The following is an 18,748-nucleotide window of genomic DNA, read 5'->3' on the forward strand; positions in this document are numbered from 1 at the left end:
GGTTTCTGTTTATACAAATGAAAAGTTATAAACAATTTTGGTAAATCATTTTACAATGATTGTATTCGATTGGATGGAATAGAAACAAGTAGTGTTTTTAAAATTCGATATCAGTAATCGTAATAATGAAAAATTTGTATAACCTATCATTTAACTTAATTTTCGATATCTCTCGATGATCGAAACTATCGAGATTACTGTGTATCGTACCGCGTGTCGACGTTTAGCATTGTTTTCAAGTAGTGAGGTTATGTTTTTCTTCTAGAAAAATAATTATAATAATTTATTATTAACAGTAATTGTAGCAAGTGTTTAAGAAAATGACGAAACTAAAACACATAGAATCTAATGGATGGAAACCATTCAAGTTAGATGGTGCAGTATTTTCTGATGGATATGCTGAAGGTTTAATAGGTATAGAAGAATTAACTGATTATAATTTAGAAAAATCCAATAAAAAAACAAAGATTGTTGCAACTACGAATAAGTCTAAGAAAAGGAGTAAGGTAATTCTTTTTTATTTTTTATCTTTTTGTAAGTATGCCATCTTTATCCCATCTTTTTGCTCTGTTAATAACATAATTTTTACATATGTATATATATTTCATATAGTCAGTATCTAAATGGCAATGTGACGATATAGAAGAGAAAATTGTAAACAATAAAGATCTAGAGCCTAGGACAAAGAAAGCTAAAATCAAAGAATCAAATACAAAATCATTATCAAAGTCTAACAAAATTATAAGTTTAAATGAAAATGAAGATAATAGGACTGATTGTAATGAAAGCGATATAATAGATATTAACGTTTCTGCTTGGAGTGTTCTTGGTACACCGAATGAGATAATAAAAGCTTTATCGGATCAAAAGTTTTATACTCCTACAATTATACAATCTTTAACTTTGGCGCCAGCGATATTAGGACATAGAGATATTCTTGGAGCTGCTGAAACAGGGAGTGGAAAAACTTTAGCTTTTGGTATTCCTATTTTAAATGGTATATTAGAATTAAAGAATAAACATCTAAAACAAAAACAAGATCAGTTACAAGATAAAAGTGATGACGAAGAATTGGAACGTTCCAATGATGAAGATGGTAAGAATGTATATCTATTATTTGACTTAATATGAATAATGTTAGTGTTTATTATATCACATCTAAATATGTTAAAGATTTTGATAGGAGTGAGAATTCTGATACGAGTGAGGGAGAATTAGAGGAAAATAATGCTAACATTGATGGAATTGGATGCGTACGTGTAATAGATAATGTAAAAATAGAGGAAAAAAGAAATTCTTCGACAAAACCATTGTATGCATTGATATTAACGCCAACAAGAGAATTAGCTATTCAAATAAAAGACCATCTTGTTAAAGCTGCAAAATATACTGATATAAAGGTAATGAAAATTACGTCAAAAATCGATCTATATATTTATTAACCAATCTACTTAATATTATTTATTAAGATAAATCTTTTATATAGATAGCAGTTGTAGTAGGTGGCATGGCTGCTGTTAAACAAGAAAGACTTTTAAGTAAAGGTCCTGAAATAGTAATTGCCACTCCAGGAAGATTATGGGAATTGATACAACTTGGTAATGTGCATCTGAATCAATTGAATTCTATTAAGTATGTGTATAAATATAATAAACTTAATGCCAATATGATCAGTTTTTTCTAATATAATGATTTTAATAAGAAAATAATAAAAATGTGTATATATATCAGATATTTAGCGATCGATGAAACCGATAGAATGTTAGAAAAAGGACATTTTCAAGAATTGCAAGATATAATAGAAAGAATTAATGCGAATGAAAAGAAGTCGAAGGAAAGACAAACTTTTGTATTTTCTGCTACATTAACCTTGGTTCATGATATTCCTGATTATTTACAAAGGAAAAAGAAAAGATTTGGAAAAAGTAAAATATTTAAACTTACACCCGGTCAAAAATTACAAAAGATCATAGATATGTTAAAAATAAAAAATCCAAAAATAGTGGATATTACCAAAGAAACTGGTAAGCAGATTATTAACTTAGTATTTTTTATTAAAAAACAAATTATAACATTAATTTTTATTCTCAGGTACTGCTACCAATTTGACAGAATGTAGAATTGCATGTACAATAGATCACAAAGATTATTACCTTTATTATTTCTTAAAAAGACACAGTGGACGAACTTTAGTTTTTTGTAACAGTATTGGCTGTGTTAAACGTTTGGCCACTCTTTTTAACATATTGGAATGTAATCCTTTACCTTTACATGCTAACATGCAACAAAGACAACGTTTAAAAAATCTTGAAAGGTAAGAAATTATAAAGGATTTTTAGTGACCTATAGTCATAAAAAAAATAATGCAGATTTCAGGCTGATGAGAATGGTATATTGATAGCAACAGACGTAGCTGCAAGGGGATTAGATATTCCTAACGTTGAACATGTAATACACTACCAAGTCCCTAGGACATCTGAGGTATATATTACTTGAACAATAATTTATACTTTATTATGCATTATTTTATCAATAAATTTTTAGAGCTATGTACATAGAAGTGGTAGAACCGCGCGAGCTCAAAAAGAAGGAATAACAGTTCTTATGATGGAACCATCAGAAAAACAGAATTATAGCAAATTGTGTAAAACTCTAGGACGAAGTAAGTCTACGATTATCATTAATAATTATTTTGATTACTTTTGAAATATGATCTTTTGTTTTTTTTTTTAGCCGAAGATATACCTACATTTCCAGTGATAGATAGACTGTTAATAGCCGTAAAGGAAAGAATCGATATTGCTAGAGAAATAGATAGCTTAGAATTAAAATGCAAAAGAAATAATGTACACAAAGGGTGGTTACAAAAAGCAGTAGAAGATATGGATATCATTTTGGATGAAGATCAACTGTAATGTTTCTTCCATATTATTAATGCTTTTTAAATTTTATTTTACTGATCTCTTCTATATTTCATTTTAGAGAAACAACAATGGAATCAAAGGAAATAGCAGATTTACGACGTTCGTTGAAGACAAAAAGACATCATTTAGCATCTCTCTTATCAAAACCATTAGTTCCAAAAGGATTCTCAGGAAAATATCCGGATACTAATACAGATTACAATTTAAATCAAGGCTATTCAAAAGCAATCGATATAATGAAAAAAGTTTTAGAAAAAAATCCAAAAAAAACGACAAAAAAGAACGTAGGTTCTTTAAAAAGGAAAAGACCGATAAAGAAAAGAAAAGTACAGAATTCGAAATAAATTTAATGTATAAAGGTTAATAAAAAAAAAAAAACGAAAAAGGAAAGGGACATCAAAAACATACATTTATTTTTTATTATTTTGTCGTCCTCAAAAGGTGATAAAAAGGATTACTTTTAACTGGTGTTACTTCAGCTTTATCATTCATGAATTATAAAGTCATATTTTTTGTTTTTTTTTGTTTTTTTCTTTTTTTTAATTTTTTTGTTCTTTTTTTTTTTTTAATTACATCGAGCGATCTGCAGTTTTAATATGCGCGCGTACGTAGCCTTATTACAGTTAACACATGTGGCAAAAAATATGTACAAAGTATATTAGACTCGTAACTAAACTTACGCATACTTATTCCAAAGAATTTTCCTTACGTAAATATAATACAAATTGAAAAAGAATAACTACGAGAGAAGTACGATCGGTGCGATATTGATCACGAAGCACAGCCCATCTCTATTTTCTAAATGGTATCTCTGATGGCTCCAAAAAGAAAAGAATAATCGAAATACATAGATAGATCGTAATCCAATCTGTTCAAAATATCGTATTGTAAATAACTTCGTCCTCTGTGCTGATAATTGAGTCGATCTGATCGTTAATTATTATCGAATTGATATATCTATTCTTGCGGATTGGATTTTGTTCTTCCAACGGAGCGTCATTACCCTTTACGATAATCTTAATGCTAGCCATGACGTGACTTCCAGGACAGTTTTGTATCTGGACAGTCGTGTTATTGTCGCATATCTCTGCATAAATCTCATCGGCTTTGGGCTTCGTTGGTTGTGGAACTGGCGGAAGAGGTGTCAGGCTGTCACGGACGCGAGAATAATTCGGTTGAAGTTCGACGCTCGTTGGTGGAACCTCCAAGACACTGGTCGACACCGATCTTTGTACAGGTTGTTTGGAAGAGTCCACGCGACTCTGTCGAGAGGTAGTTTCTGGCTCCAAACTGGAGTAGCGTTCCTGAGACTTCATAGCGACTTCGGGTCTAACAGCGAATGTGAACGACGCTGATTTCTTAGCGGGATTTCTGCTACGACTACCTTGAGCAAGCTTCGAGATCCTTTCTAGAAAACCATTTCCAGAATTCTGCCTCGTCCGGCTTCTTTCCCTAACAGTAGTCTTCTTCAGTTGCTCCAGGCCATCCCTCAAACTCTGAAGTATCGGTCTCGTTTCCGGCTTCGGCTTGATCTTCTTCAAATGCATCTCCTTTAAGTTCTCCGTGCTTGGATGTAATTTCAAAGGTGCCACTCGTGGTTCCGTTGCACGATCTCCGACTGCTCGGCTAAAGTGGAAGAACCAGTTAAGCCACGCTCGAACATGCATTCGCGAACGCTTTGCATCTTTCGAATGCATACCGTCCTACGTGACATCGACGTATATGTCGCATTACTTTGAACGTGCCTTTTGCATTTATGCTAAAGAACTTACGCGTTCCATCGTGTATCTTAGATACGAAGAAAAATGGTAAGTGCGAATCGTCTAACAGTCTTTAATGTTTTATAAAGAGAAGCTTTTCTTTTTTAGAAATCATTGAATCCATAAGGGAATCATTTATTATTACCAACGGATTGGAATGTTCATTGGAAAAGGGATAATGCATTTTACCTGCACGCGGCAAGGAGTCTTTGCATCTTCGGTGATGCCAACAATCTTGCTTCTGATGGATAACCTAATCGTGCTCTTCTCACTCTAGGTGCACCATTACCAGATACTACTAATTCCAACATTTCTGGATTATGGACCGGCCTTTCTGGAACTATACATCCTAAAACGATAGGACCACGCGTTGAAGATTCCAATTGCATCAAACCACCATATTCTCTTGGTAATGGAACCGGCAGTGGACCTGCTATCAGTCGTACCTATGAAAATAAAAGTAATCTCTACATTTGAAGAAAAGTAAAACTCGACAAACGAATAATTAAATATTATAATTTGATGATTAGAAGAGACAAAAGTGCAACCTACTCTCAAAGGTAAAGGCCTCTTTGCAAGATGATGAACTTTATAGAGCACTGCATCGCTTCCAGTATCCGTACTTCCGTTCTGACATATCGCGTAAAATTCACCCCTCGCTGAGAGTGGTGCAAACACTTCTCGTCCGTGAGGATCCAAACATTGCGCGTATTGATCTCTCTCCGATGATCCTCCGGAGATACCAAAAGTAACCGAGGTGCATTTTCTCGTATCTTGAAAAACGGCTATCAGTCGCAGTATCTCACCGGCTCTTATCGTAGTTTTTGTGTAGTGAGCACGAAGATTCCCATTTTCTAAAATCAAATAATAAGAACAAAAGGAATGTATAGATCTCTTTGAATCATAGAAATAAATCTCGTTCATTTTGATAAATTAAAAATGATACAATTTCTAATAGAGAAAAGAAAGTTTCTTTTTTTCTTTTCTTTTCAATCGTCATAGAGAGAAGAGAAACAGAGAGAAAAGAAAGAGAGATAGAAAGAAGAACGTTTGACAAATTTCTAACAGAAGAAATATATTACAATTTCATACGGAAGAAAAATTCTGAAAGTCTAGTAAAAAAATAAATTACCCATTTTCGAGTGCGTAAGTGTATATGCTCTCAATGGCGCCGCCAGAAGGAAAGCTGGTACACCGGCTCGTACCAAGGATTCCACCCTTCTGTAGACGCGTGCACTACCCGTTGTGTTATTGCCGGATATCACAGAAAACCATCCTACGAGGGAAACAAAAATTGTATTATTTTTATATAATCAAAAAACTTTGTAAAAGAGTTTCTTATCTCGTTAGAATCTTACCGACAAAGGGTTTTCTATTCTATGAAAGAAATTTTTGTTAATTTCTATGAAAAGGATAGGATATTCGTGTCGTAGGACATAGCAAAGAGGAAGGAGAAAATATTTTCTTAAATTCGTCGTAGAGGATTATAAAAAGGGCGGCATTTTGTCGAACCCCAAAGAGAAACGATTTGAGTAGCGCGAGTCGGTAAATACAGAGAGAAAGAGAGAGAAAGAGAAAAAGAAAAAGAACAAATGAGAGAGAGAGAGAGAGAGAAGGAAAGAAGAGGAAGAAGATTCGAGAGACACAGTAGTCTCTTCTCGAATGGGTTGGCTGATCGAAGGTCGGCCGGTTCTTTTCGTTGTCGTTAATTGATTTAAGAATGCCGGCCTGATGGGCGAATGCACGCGCGCGCGCGTGCGTGCTCTTCGTTCAACGTGGTCTTTAAGAAACACGATTCTCTTCATCCTCATCCTCAACCTCAACCTCTACCTCTATTTCTACCTCACCTTTACCTCTTTCTCTTTCTTGCATGCCGCCTCTTCTCCTTCCTTTCTTTCCGAAAGAAACGTTCTTTCCTACGAATTTCTTTTCTTTCCTTTCTTTTTTTTTTTTTTTTTACGTCGAAATCAAAGAGAATTCTTCGTGTAGAATTTTGCATCTTTCTCTTCTCCCTGATAATTACTTCTACTTTGACTTTTATTTTGATTTTTATTTTATAAGAATTTTGGAAGAATTGGTCATTAAACTTGATCGTACGAACGAATCATAGAAATAAAAAGATCCCATGAAATCGAAATTATTTCTATCTTTTCAGTAATTCTTTTCTTTTCTTTTTTCTTTCTTTTTAATAATTTTTCTCGTAGAATAATTCATTTGCATATCTGAGATCAGTAAAGAATGAGTTAAGCGAAACAACGGATAGTTATATCTTGAATTTTATTAAAATATATAAAAGATAAGGATGTTAGAGAAACAGCGTTCGCACGGAACGAAGATAACGTTCTAAAGTAATAGAAAGAAGGGGAGACGATCGGTCCGGAAAAGAAAATGTAAAGAGTAGGCCCTTGCACAACTGCGGCCTTCCTTTACTTTCCATTTCTCTGCGTGTATTCGGCATAGTTAACGCGGCTGTTTAAGCGCCTTTCTGCTCGTAATTACCAAGATCGTAGCATCCGCTTGGAAAAAAAATCCACGGAAAAATAAAGTTTTGCTGAGTCGAAGGCGGTGAAACGTTGCAAGATTTTATTGCCTTCTCTCGTTTTCTTTACTTTATTACGCTTGACAAGGTAGCATGGTTAATAGTTATGCATGGATAATTAAAGAAAAAGATTTCGCAATGACGTTCAATTGAAGATCGATTTCAAGATTATTTGTTCCCATTAATTATTTTATCTCTTGATCGTTTTATTCCATTAATTAATTTCACAGCTAATTAATCTCATTTCATTAAAAAATGTGTGATTTATCGATCGATTGATATATCTTTTGTCATCGATCCTGGTTTTGTATATAGATATATCTAATTGGTACGAATGTATTATAAAACATAAATACATATATATATACATATATATATATATATATTATATATAAAAGAAGTATATATAGAAAGAAATGTTCAGGCGACATAGACGTAGACATAGACCAATGCTTGGCGAACCCTAGTCGTACGAGTATTATAGCGTCGTAAACGTAACCCGTTACCAAACGGAACACGTTGTAAAAGGTATTCATAGACACGCATCAGAATTTAACGTTCGGCACGGGAGATCAACATTAGATAGGTTTCGTGACAAACGTACTTGTGTACGTCTATAGTGACTATAAACGTGCGTTTAGAATTAAAAAAAAAAGAAAGAAAGAAGAAAAAGAAGAAGAAGAAAAGAAAAAAAGAAAAAGAGAAAAACAGTACTAAAGCGATACTATACTATTCTCTCTCTCTCTCTTTCTCTCTCTCTCTCTCTCTCTTCCTTTTACCTTTTTATATTCTTCTTTCATTCATCTGTGGTCTTCTTATCGAATCGTCGTTTTAAACCTATCTGACGAAAGCAGATGTTCCTCGGGCCTTATTGTATTCCCCGTCACGTTTTAACTCGGTATTTTTAAGGAATCAATCCTAATTCAGATTTTAGATCCCTAACCAACCTAAAGGACGCTACGCGGGGGTGAAGATTTTCTTTCGATGAAAAGGTACAATAGACCCTACGAATCAACAGGCCATTGCTTCGATAGAAAAGCAGATGTTATCTTGGTTTAGGTCGTCGAACTCTCGAAATTCTAAAGACGACCTTTAGAAAAGGGGAGACCCTTTTTCTCGAGCATACCTTCCTACTCTCTTCCTTTTTTTTTTTTTTTTCATTAACATATCTATCGAATTCGCCGTTAGATCGACGAGACTTATATCTTTAGGATTACGCATTTGAAAAGACATTTAAAACGACTGACTCCGTTGTTAATAATACATGAAGTTTTACGTTGAAGTAGTAATGGGAAAAGCGTAAGTACACACGAAGGAGTTACCCATCCGCTACTATCCGCATAATTTCTCTGTATCCGGCTTCGAAGAGTTATAGCTACGTCATAATGACTGTTATTTAAAATCAAGACTCAGGACGGGTCGAGGACTCGTCTGGCACACGACGTTCTCGTTGCGCATAAAACCGTCTAAGAAGGAAATAGTAGTCGAGGGAATAATAACGATATATCGAATGTGGATATAAAAGCGCGGAACGCGGGAGACGAGATTTTACGAAGGGAGTCTTCTTTAAGACCGTATAAGCGCGTTCACGCTGATAAAGTGAAGAGTCATTAGAACGTATAATTTATTAGTAGAAACACAAATTAGCATGTACATCGCAACATCCTTTGAAACAGCTCGTTTTCAAGATCGTTCGAGACTACAGAGATACCGAAGGATTCAACAAAAGTCTATCTATTTCTTTTCTTTCCTTTTCTTATTTTCTTTCTTAGCTTTCTTTTTATTTATTTATTTCTTTCTTTTTTTTTTCATAATCACGGTTCATAAATCTTGTTCATGCAATGCTGTCGGCTCTTCAATGAAAAGTTCTTGCTGTATTACAAAGTCGAAATGGTACCGAACGATCGTTCATACGATTAACTCGTAAACCGTTCTATAAAATTTTAGGAGGCATCGTTTTGAATGGCACGTGCGAAAGAAATTGAAGAAGTAAAAGGGAGAAGGAAAAAGAAAGAAAGAAAAAAACAAAGAGAGCTCGTTCGAGTCACACGCAAGAGTAGATTCAATCGTGACTCGATCGAAAGTCTGGCCATCGACCTATCTCGTGGCACTCGACGGTGCTTTTACACGCCTAATAAATTACTGTAAACTGGAGCCCGAAGTCGTTTGCAAGGGCTTTCGCGAATGGTGGTTAAGCGAGAGCTGGTGATTTGTGCGATATCGTCCATCCTTGCTATCGGTCCTTGGAATCGGGATCCTCGTGCTGAATCTTCCCTAGTAATTTTATCCTGGTTGAAGGTTCAAGTTCCTCTCGAAGTAGATTCCGTTTCTCGCTGTACTACCGATTTCAAGAACGCATAGAGAACTAAGATACCTACACACACACATATATGTATATATTTCTCTTTCCTTCTATATTTTTCATTTCCTATTTCTCTTTATGAAATTAGAAACGGAAATCCTTCGTTTTCAGGTAGATCGTATAATTCCATTACGTTTTCTTCCATCTTAAGTTTAATAGATCTTAGCAAATTGGCTATTATTATCCTTTTTACCACGTATAATTATATCTGGTGGCTTTTTTCTAGTTTTCTTATTTTTTACTTTTTAATTAGTTTTCCAACCCTTCGTAGGAGACACTCGACAAACGGAACAAACCGTTTAATGTTTCCTCAATCTCAGTAGACGTATCTCGTTCTACTTTAGCTATTTTGATTCGAGGTACTCATTCAAGAAGAGATGGCAATAATGTTCTTCTTATCCCACGAAACGATGTCTTCATTTGCTTCTTCCCAGCATCGTTTTACCGTTTTCCTTCTCTCTCTCTCTGTCTTTCTCTAGTTTTCCTTGTTTCTCTCTTTTTCTCTTTCTCTTCGTTTCTCTTGCACTCGGAAATCGTTCGGTGGATTGAGAAGATAAAAATAGAGGATAAGAGACGGGCTTGCTTTTCTTGCGAGCTTTTTACACGCGAACGTAAGCTGATTACGATGATATATAGCGAGCACGAAGAGAGGAGCATACGCCTCTAATGCTGCTTCTCTCACAGCAGCTTTATACTTCTTTCTTTCTCTCTCTCTCTCTCTCTTTCTCTCTTCGTCTTTCTTCTACTTCTTCTTCTTCTTCTTCCTCTTCTTCTTCGTCGCCTTCTTCCTCCTTCTCTTCGTCTTCTTTCGTAGAAGAGAATCACGAGCCGAGTAGTGGTACCCCTTTTTGCCGTGGCCTTCTCTCTTTCCACATCGGCGAGAAAATTACGAACGATACGAAAGGCGACGGCACATCGACGATACGAAAGACGTCTCGCTAATTCCTTCGACGTTAACGACGTCGTTTCGATCCTGCTATAACGTCTTAACTCTTCGTGAGATCTCAAGGAAGGGAAGAACAAGATCGTCGTTTAACATTGATGTTGCTCGACGGAGTGAGAAATCCTTTTCTATTTTTCTTTTTCTCTTTCCTTTTTTCATTTTGTTCTTTCTTCTTTTATTTCTTTTTTTCTTTAATATTCCTCTTTCTTTTACGATGAAAGAAAAGCTACAGTTATAGGAAAATGAGTTCTTTCAAGCAATAAACAAGCGAGCCTTAAAATAGGTCAATGGAATAACGACGAAGGAAACGACACGCGATTCCTTCATGCTCTCTCACGATCACGAATCCAATCGCGAATTTCACGCACGTGCGTCAAACTAATCGAATTAGCCGTGTGACGAAAGTCAAGCGGCCTCGAAACGAAAGCGCGTTGCACGCGTTGAAATTCCAACGATGACGCAGAAGGGAAACTGGTCGTTGAATCGGTTTAGTCAGAAATCCGCATTGGGAGCGCAACTGGACTTCGAAACACGGCGCGTTCCGTTTACGCGAGACCACCTGAGAATTTGCACTCTCGATCTTTCCATCGTTCGATTGGAATCGTTCGACGACGAGCTAGCGTTGTCGAGTCGAGATGTTTATCCTAGGAAGAATATTGGAAAGATTCAAATTGATTGAAAAAGAAAAACCTGATAAATTTTTTTGTTGTTACATTTGAAAAAAAAAGGAAAAGAAAAAAATATATATATATGTATGCACTTGAAAAAGAAAAAAAAATATGTGTATGTTTAGACACGTACACATAGGTATGTATAATACTCATGTGTACATAGAAACATACGTGGGCACAAAGGGTAGAGAGAAAAATGATTTCGCTTTGTGTCCTGGATTCATCGTGAATAATGCTCCCTTTCCATCCGCGTGTCCGCGAATTCGTGGGCGTTAAATAACGTTTCCTTACCGCGATTTACTGTTACTACTCTCGCGATATAGATACATACTACATACTACATACTACATAAGCCTGCGTTACGTTGCCACGTAGCAAGTACGAATTTATGAGCGAGTTGTAAAGCTCGCCGCGGTCACCACGCATGTTGTTACACAATTTGCCTGGGATCAATTGGAGCGAGAAGACGAGGTATCGCGTGCCATCAATTTCACAGTCTATTCCTTGCACCTCTATAAAAGAGGAATATAAAGAAAGTGATTCTTTTTAGGATGAATCAGAACGTTTAGCTTCCAAATATGATACATCTATAACGATAAGAGAAACTTACCTGGATAACCCTCAGGAATGACAATTTCTGGTCCTACTTTAACGTCGTGTCGATATCGATGTATCAGTAAGGTAGCAGTTACTCGAAGAGATCTCTGTTGTTGTTTGTAAAGGAGGACGGGCCTGCCGCTGGTACCTTCAAGCCTGACGACCCTCGGTAGCGAAAATCGATCTAGGAACTCTCGAAGCGGCATATATCCGCCACTCGAGCCGGAACTACCCTCGGCCGTCGCCTCGCGAGAACTCGGTAGACTCTTCGGTAACGAGGGCATTTCCTCGCTGGACATTGTCGAGAACTCACCGTTCGACGACATACTTCCTTATATTTCTTTTTTATTCTTCTTCTTTTTCTTCTTATTCCTTTGTTCCTTCCTAATCTTTTTTCTCTTACTTTCTCGATCTAACCGATCACAAGGACGACACAACTCCTTTTCTTTTCTCCTCTTTCTTTTTCTCTGAAACACCTCTCCAACATATCACGATCGAGCCTCCTCCTCTTCTTCTTCTTCTTTTCTATTGGAAGAACGATCGAAAAGCTCGAGGATCGTACGAGAAAGGAAACACACGAGGAAGAAGAAGCATCGTGCCCGATCTCTCGGGCGATTCGTCATTTGATTTTCGCACCGGCCGGATGACCGTACCGTTCCCTGTCTTTAAAAGCATTTCGAATCTCTGCACCTTCTCGTCGGTTCATTACCACCACCTTGACAGGAGCGCGGCTGCGCGTTTACCGGTTAATAACAGGTTCGGTCCTCTCCCCTCTTTCTCTTTCTCTCTCACTCTTTCTCTCTCTCTCTCTCTCTCTCTCTCTCTATACCCCTTTCTCTCTCTCTCTCTCTCTCTTTCTTTCTCTCTCTTTTTCTCTCTTACTCTAGCACTTTCTTCGATTATGTCACTCGGCCTCTTCGTACCCTGCCATTCACTGTCACTTTCAACGTGTTCTCTTTCCTTCCTTCCTTCCTTCCTTCTTTCCTTCTTTTTCTATTACCTCTTTATTTATTATCCAATCTCTCTATTTCTCTTCTTATTTCCCTCTTGAATTTTTCTCGATAAAGGCAAAATTCATTCACTACACGCTAAACTGTTACCAAGCTGCAACAGTACGTAGTGAAATCGAGGTTTACGATTTTGCATTCGTTGTACGTAGCAGACGTTCGATTTGGCACGTTCTAGATACTCGCGGATAGTTTCTGAAACGCTTCCGAAAGAAGAACACTCGCGAGTCGGCACTTTTTTCAATCGATCGACCGAGATCGATTCAAACGGCGGGAAAAGATTCGAGAGGATTCCGATGCACGATCGAGATCGATCTATCGAGCGTACTGCGATTCTTCCTTCGTCGTTTCTCGTTTTCTCTCTCTATCTCCCTTTTTCTCTTTATACGTAGGTATCTCTTTCCTTTCTTTTCTTTTTGTTCTTTTTTTGTTTTTCTCTCTTTTGCACGCCGGTTATCTCCCGCGGTTCGATCCCCGTCGCGTTTAACGATCTACCGGTGCATCTCCGCTTTCTCACGTGCTACGTAAGATACATATCCCTCTTTCTCCTTCCCTCTCGCGTTCTCCAAGTTTTATCGCTCTGCGTTCTCTCGCAGGCCATGGGGAGCCCTTCAAATGCCTCGATATCTCGCTCCGTTCTCTCGCATGCCGAAGCGATCGATCGGAGTAGCAGCAACAGCAACAGCAGCAGCAGCAGCAGCGGCAGCAGCAGCAGCAGCAGCAGCAGCAGCAGTTTTCTTACCGCGCGATTTTAAATCGCACCAGAGAAATCGTGATCTAAACGAGCGAATTCTCCTAGCATTCTATTCAAAAGAACGAACGATCTAGAAGATCTTTCCACTTGGAGCGAAGTTCTGGAACGTTCATCTTTCAGAGGTTTGAATAATATGTCGAATGTTTTTACGGGATCGTTTCTCTTCTCTCATATTTATTTTATAAGAGAATAAATATGGAGTTTCGAAGGCTCGTCGAGGAGCACGCCAATCAAAATTATTCGCGAATCCTTTTTAATGGATTTTATTTAAACGCTTTTCAGATACTCAACGAACGATCTACGAACGTAGAGATGAGCTTTCGTGTACTTGATCCAGGAGAAGATCCGATCGGAACGGCGGACGCGAAGTCACTGACGCCTCGCACAAAGTGAGCCGAGCGTAAGAGGCCTGCTGACACTACGACAGAGAAAGAAGAAACACGTAGGCCGGTAGTATGTGTTGTATCTCGTGGGCCTACAACCACCACCATCACCACCATCACCACCATCGCCACCACCACCACCTTTTCTACCATCTCACACGTCACACTATGCTACCAGCCTGTACTCGGCCGAACAGTCTTTGGCAAACTTTGCTTCAAGTCGTCGTCCTCATCGTCCTCGTCGTTCTCCTTCTTGTTGTTGTCGTTGTCGTTGTTGCTCAACAGAATACGTTGTACTACTATACCTCGTCTAACCTCACGCGCGAGACGTGGGTTTATTCAATAGAAGGATCCTTCTACCATTATGCTCGAGAAGCTGTTACCCGCAGAAGCGAACCGCCCTTAATAGTTCCTCCATATAATATCCTCTTGGAGCGTAATCGAGCGGAATGGAGCTTCCTCCGGACGTACGCGTGTCCCTTTCTGTTAAACTATTTCGTGAAAAACTATATTCCCCTATCTTCTTTTTTTTTAAAGAAAGAATCTTCAATCTCCTTTCTAGGAAGCTATCGTTTTATTAGTTGTTTGTAAATAAATAATCTAATTCGTAGATAATAGATTTTACAAAATTTAACTACTTGTATCGATTCAACTCTTCATTCTTTTGTTCATAAGTTTATAATTGCATCGTCATCCGTGCTGCGTCTCGATACGTGTTATCTTTGGTCAATGCATATATATATATATATATATATATATATATATATATATATTCGTATGCGTAACGTATGTGCAAGCTGGATTTTATTGCTTCATCGATATAATGCAATATCAAGTTGTCGTGTTACGCGCAAGCGATCATTCGCTGCGCTCGATGAACGATGGAAATGTTGACTACGTTAAGTCAAAGAAAAAAAAAAGAACAGGACATTGTGTAACAAAGATAACGTGCAATATCCTATTATCGAACGAACTACCGCTTTTTGATCTGAAACGTTTGCCGATTTAATTGATTTGTTTTACGACGATATAAGTAAATAGTAAATTTAGTTGAAATCTTTTTACTTTACAATTATCTATCCTTTGATTTCATTTTCACGGTCATTCCTATTTTTATTTTGCCTTGGAAGGTCGATGTTTTATTTAAAGAACGACTCGTTTATTCGACGTTACTTTTTTCCTCGAACGATTTCAATTCGATTCGATGTATCGACTCGACGATGTGGAGTCGTGGACGTCCGCGAAAAACTGTAAAATATTTAACGACGGTGAAGTTACGAGGACGAGAACGAGAACCTCGACGATACTCGAGAAAGATACCGCAGGAGCAATGATAGAGAGGAAATTCTTTCCTCTCTTTCTCTCTCATTCATAAGAGAGAGAGAGAGAAAGAGAGAGAGAGAGAGAGAGAGAGAGACAGACAAACAGACAGAGAGAGAGAGAGAGAGAGAGAGAGAGGGAGAGAGAAAGAGAGAGGAGGGAGAGAGATAGAAAGAGAGAGTCTTGGGTATGTGAAATGTGAAGTTTATTAATATCGTCGGTAGCAATGTCTCGGTCCATTTAATTCTATATTTACCGCGGATGCGTTTAGTAAAGACTATACAAGAGATAGGAACTAATCTCGCTAAAAGATCAGTCAAAGCGAGCGGCCGGTAAGAGACGATGTTGGTCGAAGGAGGAAAAGGAGGAGGAAGAGAAGAAAGAGGAGGAGGAAGAGAAGGAGGAGATATGGAAGAAGGTGGGGGTGGAAGGGTGCCATCGCGATCGCAACGATTTTCCCACGGCGTTGCTAGAAGGATCGTTGGAAAAGAGACTCGAGTATACGGAGTGGTAGCCTTGCAAGGACAAGGACGCCATTTTCGATGTAAGAGGCGCAAACAATTATTATTACCAGGCGAGTCAGGGTGTGGTGCGGAATCTTCTTTCTCCTTTCTCTCTATCTTTCTAGAGAAGACAACGACGACGAGGCCGAGGACAAGTATGACGACGAAACAAAGGGTTTCGCGAGCGTAATCGCGGGAACGTACGACATAATTTATGAGAATGAAGTACGAGTGAACGTAGCGGAGAACGTGCCTCGTACGTCGAAGTAACTTTCTTGAATTACATGGAACAACAGTGGTGCGTTCACTGAACACCATGATGTTAGATGCACGCTCTCCGTGTACTCGTTAAACTTTAATATAGTTTCTTTCCAATTTTCGATTTTGAAAGATAACGAAACATGATCCGTCGGAAGGATAAGGAGGAATTCGATTCAACTTTTCTCTCGCGTGGATCTTCGTACGTGGAGGTGGTAGTGTTGACGATGGTGGTGGTGGTGGTGGTGATGGTGGTGGTGGTGGTGGTGGTGTTATAGTAGTGGTGGTAGAAAGGGAGGGTAATTACAGCGCAAAACGAGCGATAATTTTATGACGCTCGTTCGAGAGTCGCAAGATTCGCGAGATAAAATCCCGGGCAGAGGATCGAAAGTGGAAGCTTATCGAGCCCGCTGCTCACCCGGCGATCCTAATCACTTGGAAAAGTGCGAAGACGGTGCTCGTAAATCCCGTTGGCATACCAGTTTGTTTCTCGGGGCCGTTCCGTTGGAGAACCTCTCTCTCTCTTTCTCTCTCTTTCTCTCTTTTTCTCCCTCTTTCACTGTCTTTCTCTCTCTTTCACTGCGAAACTATTCTCTCTGCTCGAGCGACCTTAGCGAAGGGTGGAAGGAAAAGAGGAGGGTCCAATTGGAAGAGAGGAATTCGTATCTAAGCTCTCTCTCTCTACGGAGGCCGGTGGTGTACCTGGAATTCCATCAGCTCGGCTCGGCTCGGTCATCGTCTGCTTACCGAGAACCTTATAGATTTAATTAGACCTTGCGCGAGGTCATATCGATTTCTCTCTTCTTGGATCTTCCCCGAGGAAGCAGCAAAAGAAAGGGAGAGGATAAAGAAAAGAAAAAGGACCGTTCGAATCGCAGCCTTTGAGATCGGCTCACACTAGCCATTCGATTCCATTTTGAAATTGCACAGGCTTCGACCTCTTTCTCCTCGCTTCTTCTTCTTCGTCTTCTTCGTCTTCTTCGTCTTCTTCTTCTTCTTCTTCTTCTTCCTCTTCTGCTTCTTTTTCTTCTTCTTCTTCTTCTTTCTCTTTCTTTTCATTCTCTATCTCTTCTTTAGTTTCACCTTGAAAAGTACAGCAGATGTAATATGCTTGACGAATCTGTAGCGAAATAGACCGAATGCTTTAAGAACAGTCATGTTCACGTATCTACCGACTACTTAAGACAATAAAAATAATACACGTGCAAATGAAGTTAAGCAAGGCAATATCAAAGTCAGCGAAGGTGGCAGGTGCTGTACAATACCCAAGAAGCTTTCTTTTTCATCCTTCTGTTTTCTCTTTTCTTTTTCTCTCTATTTCTTTTCTTTTCTTTTCTTTCGTGGAGCAATATCTTTTATTAGTAGCGCAACGAAGAACGTAGACGAGTATACTCCGCTAGAGAGGAAGGCCTCTTTGCCGAGGTCTCTGCTTTTTCTCGTAGAAGCATCTACAAACCTTTCGCGATCTCCGAGCAAATTTTGAAAACCGTCATCGTTTTTGTTATTCTTCTTTGATACTATCTTTCTATCGAACTATTTACGAATACCTTGTAACTTTTAAATACTTCATATTTATTTTAGCAAATTTATATTTTCTATCCTAAGATTTTAGGATGGATTTGTATGTTCGCTCGTAGCCATCGCTAGCCACGAACCTTGCTTACCTGCAGTTGTAATTGCAAGGTACTTGGCATTTTTATCGTCGCCACCGCCACTTTAACTGAACTCTCTTTCTTTCTCTCTCTCCTTCTTTCTTTCTTTCTTTCTTTCTTTCTTTCTTTCTTTCTTTCTATTTTCCTTTCTTTCTTTCTTTCTTTCTCTTACAGTCTCCCCTCATCTTATTGTTGTCTGGTGTTCTCGTCTTTATGGTGGAAAAAGGAGATAGGAGAGAAAGAGAAAGAGAGAGAGAGAGAAAGAGAAAGAGAGAGAAAGGGTTGAGGTGAGAGAAAGAGAGAAACTTTTAAAGAATTCCAAGTGGATATGGACAAAGGGCAGTATGCCTGAGGTCACGAAGAGTCGCGCGTTTTTCATAAGTTCCAAGCGTCGACTCGTTGCCTCTGTCTCGAGAAAATCTTTATTTCTCTTCTTTCTTTTATTCTTTTTTTTCTTTCACTGAAATTTCTTTTTTCTTCCCCTTTTGTTTCTTTTTTTTCAATTTTATCTCTTATCGAAACAATTTAAGAATCAGATTCGACCGATGATTCTTTCCAAGGAGGAATGGTAATCAAACGAAAAAAAAAAAAGAAAACAAAAAAGTATGATAGCAATATCGTAGTTAAAATATCGACGCGAGAATTCTCAAGGATCGTATCAAATTCACTCGATACGAATTATATCGCGCGAACGAAGAGATTTCGTTACGGCAGTAAGGCTTATAAAGTACTCTCTATGTGAATTTTTATGCAAATGAAAGGGATAGGAGAGAACAGTATGACTGTTCAAGATACGAAGACTTTTCGAGATAAGAGTTGACACGGTAGCAGGAACGCGTTATCGTACGAGTATGCCATGTAAACGGCCGGCTCTGTAATTTCTGTAGTTACACCCACTCGTGGAGAACGATTATTGGTGTTTCTCTTCTCTGTAAAAAGAGAGAGAGAGAGAGAGAGAGAGAGAGAGAGAGAGAGAGAGAGAGAGAGAGAGAGAGAGAGAGAGAGAAGAATGCAACGAAAGTTCTATAGTAAGACGAAATCATTTCGACGACCTCGTTCAATTAGTTAAATCGAG

General features: G+C 38.1%; 2 protein-coding genes across 2 annotated transcripts; one reads left to right on the top strand and one right to left on the bottom strand.

Moving 5' to 3' along the window:
• Nucleotides 1–159: 159 nt before the first annotated feature.
• Nucleotides 160–3,309, top strand: LOC127073053 (ATP-dependent RNA helicase DDX24). The gene is made up of 10 exons (XM_051014062.1): nucleotides 160–506; nucleotides 613–1,096; nucleotides 1,174–1,400; nucleotides 1,487–1,632; nucleotides 1,732–2,024; nucleotides 2,092–2,314; nucleotides 2,370–2,481; nucleotides 2,545–2,662; nucleotides 2,734–2,911; nucleotides 2,983–3,309. The coding sequence occupies exons 1-10, from the start codon at nucleotides 321–323 to the stop codon at nucleotides 3,266–3,268; spliced, it is 2,253 nt and encodes a 750-aa protein (XP_050870019.1). The 5' UTR covers nucleotides 160–320; the 3' UTR covers nucleotides 3,269–3,309.
• Nucleotides 3,310–3,432: 123 nt separating this feature from the next.
• Nucleotides 3,433–14,073, bottom strand: LOC127073057 (uncharacterized). Its single transcript, XM_051014074.1, has 5 exons — nucleotides 11,810–14,073; nucleotides 5,817–5,960; nucleotides 5,237–5,538; nucleotides 4,874–5,130; nucleotides 3,433–4,550 (listed from the first exon to the last, which is right to left on the bottom strand). The coding sequence occupies exons 1-5, from the start codon at nucleotides 12,120–12,122 to the stop codon at nucleotides 3,797–3,799; spliced, it is 1,770 nt and encodes a 589-aa protein (XP_050870031.1). The 5' UTR covers nucleotides 12,123–14,073; the 3' UTR covers nucleotides 3,433–3,796.
• Nucleotides 14,074–18,748: the final 4,675 nt, after the last annotated feature.

Source organism: Vespula vulgaris, chromosome 2 (assembly GCF_905475345.1).
Source record: "Vespula vulgaris chromosome 2, iyVesVulg1.1, whole genome shotgun sequence".
Lineage (NCBI taxonomy): Eukaryota > Metazoa > Arthropoda > Insecta > Hymenoptera > Vespidae > Vespula > Vespula vulgaris.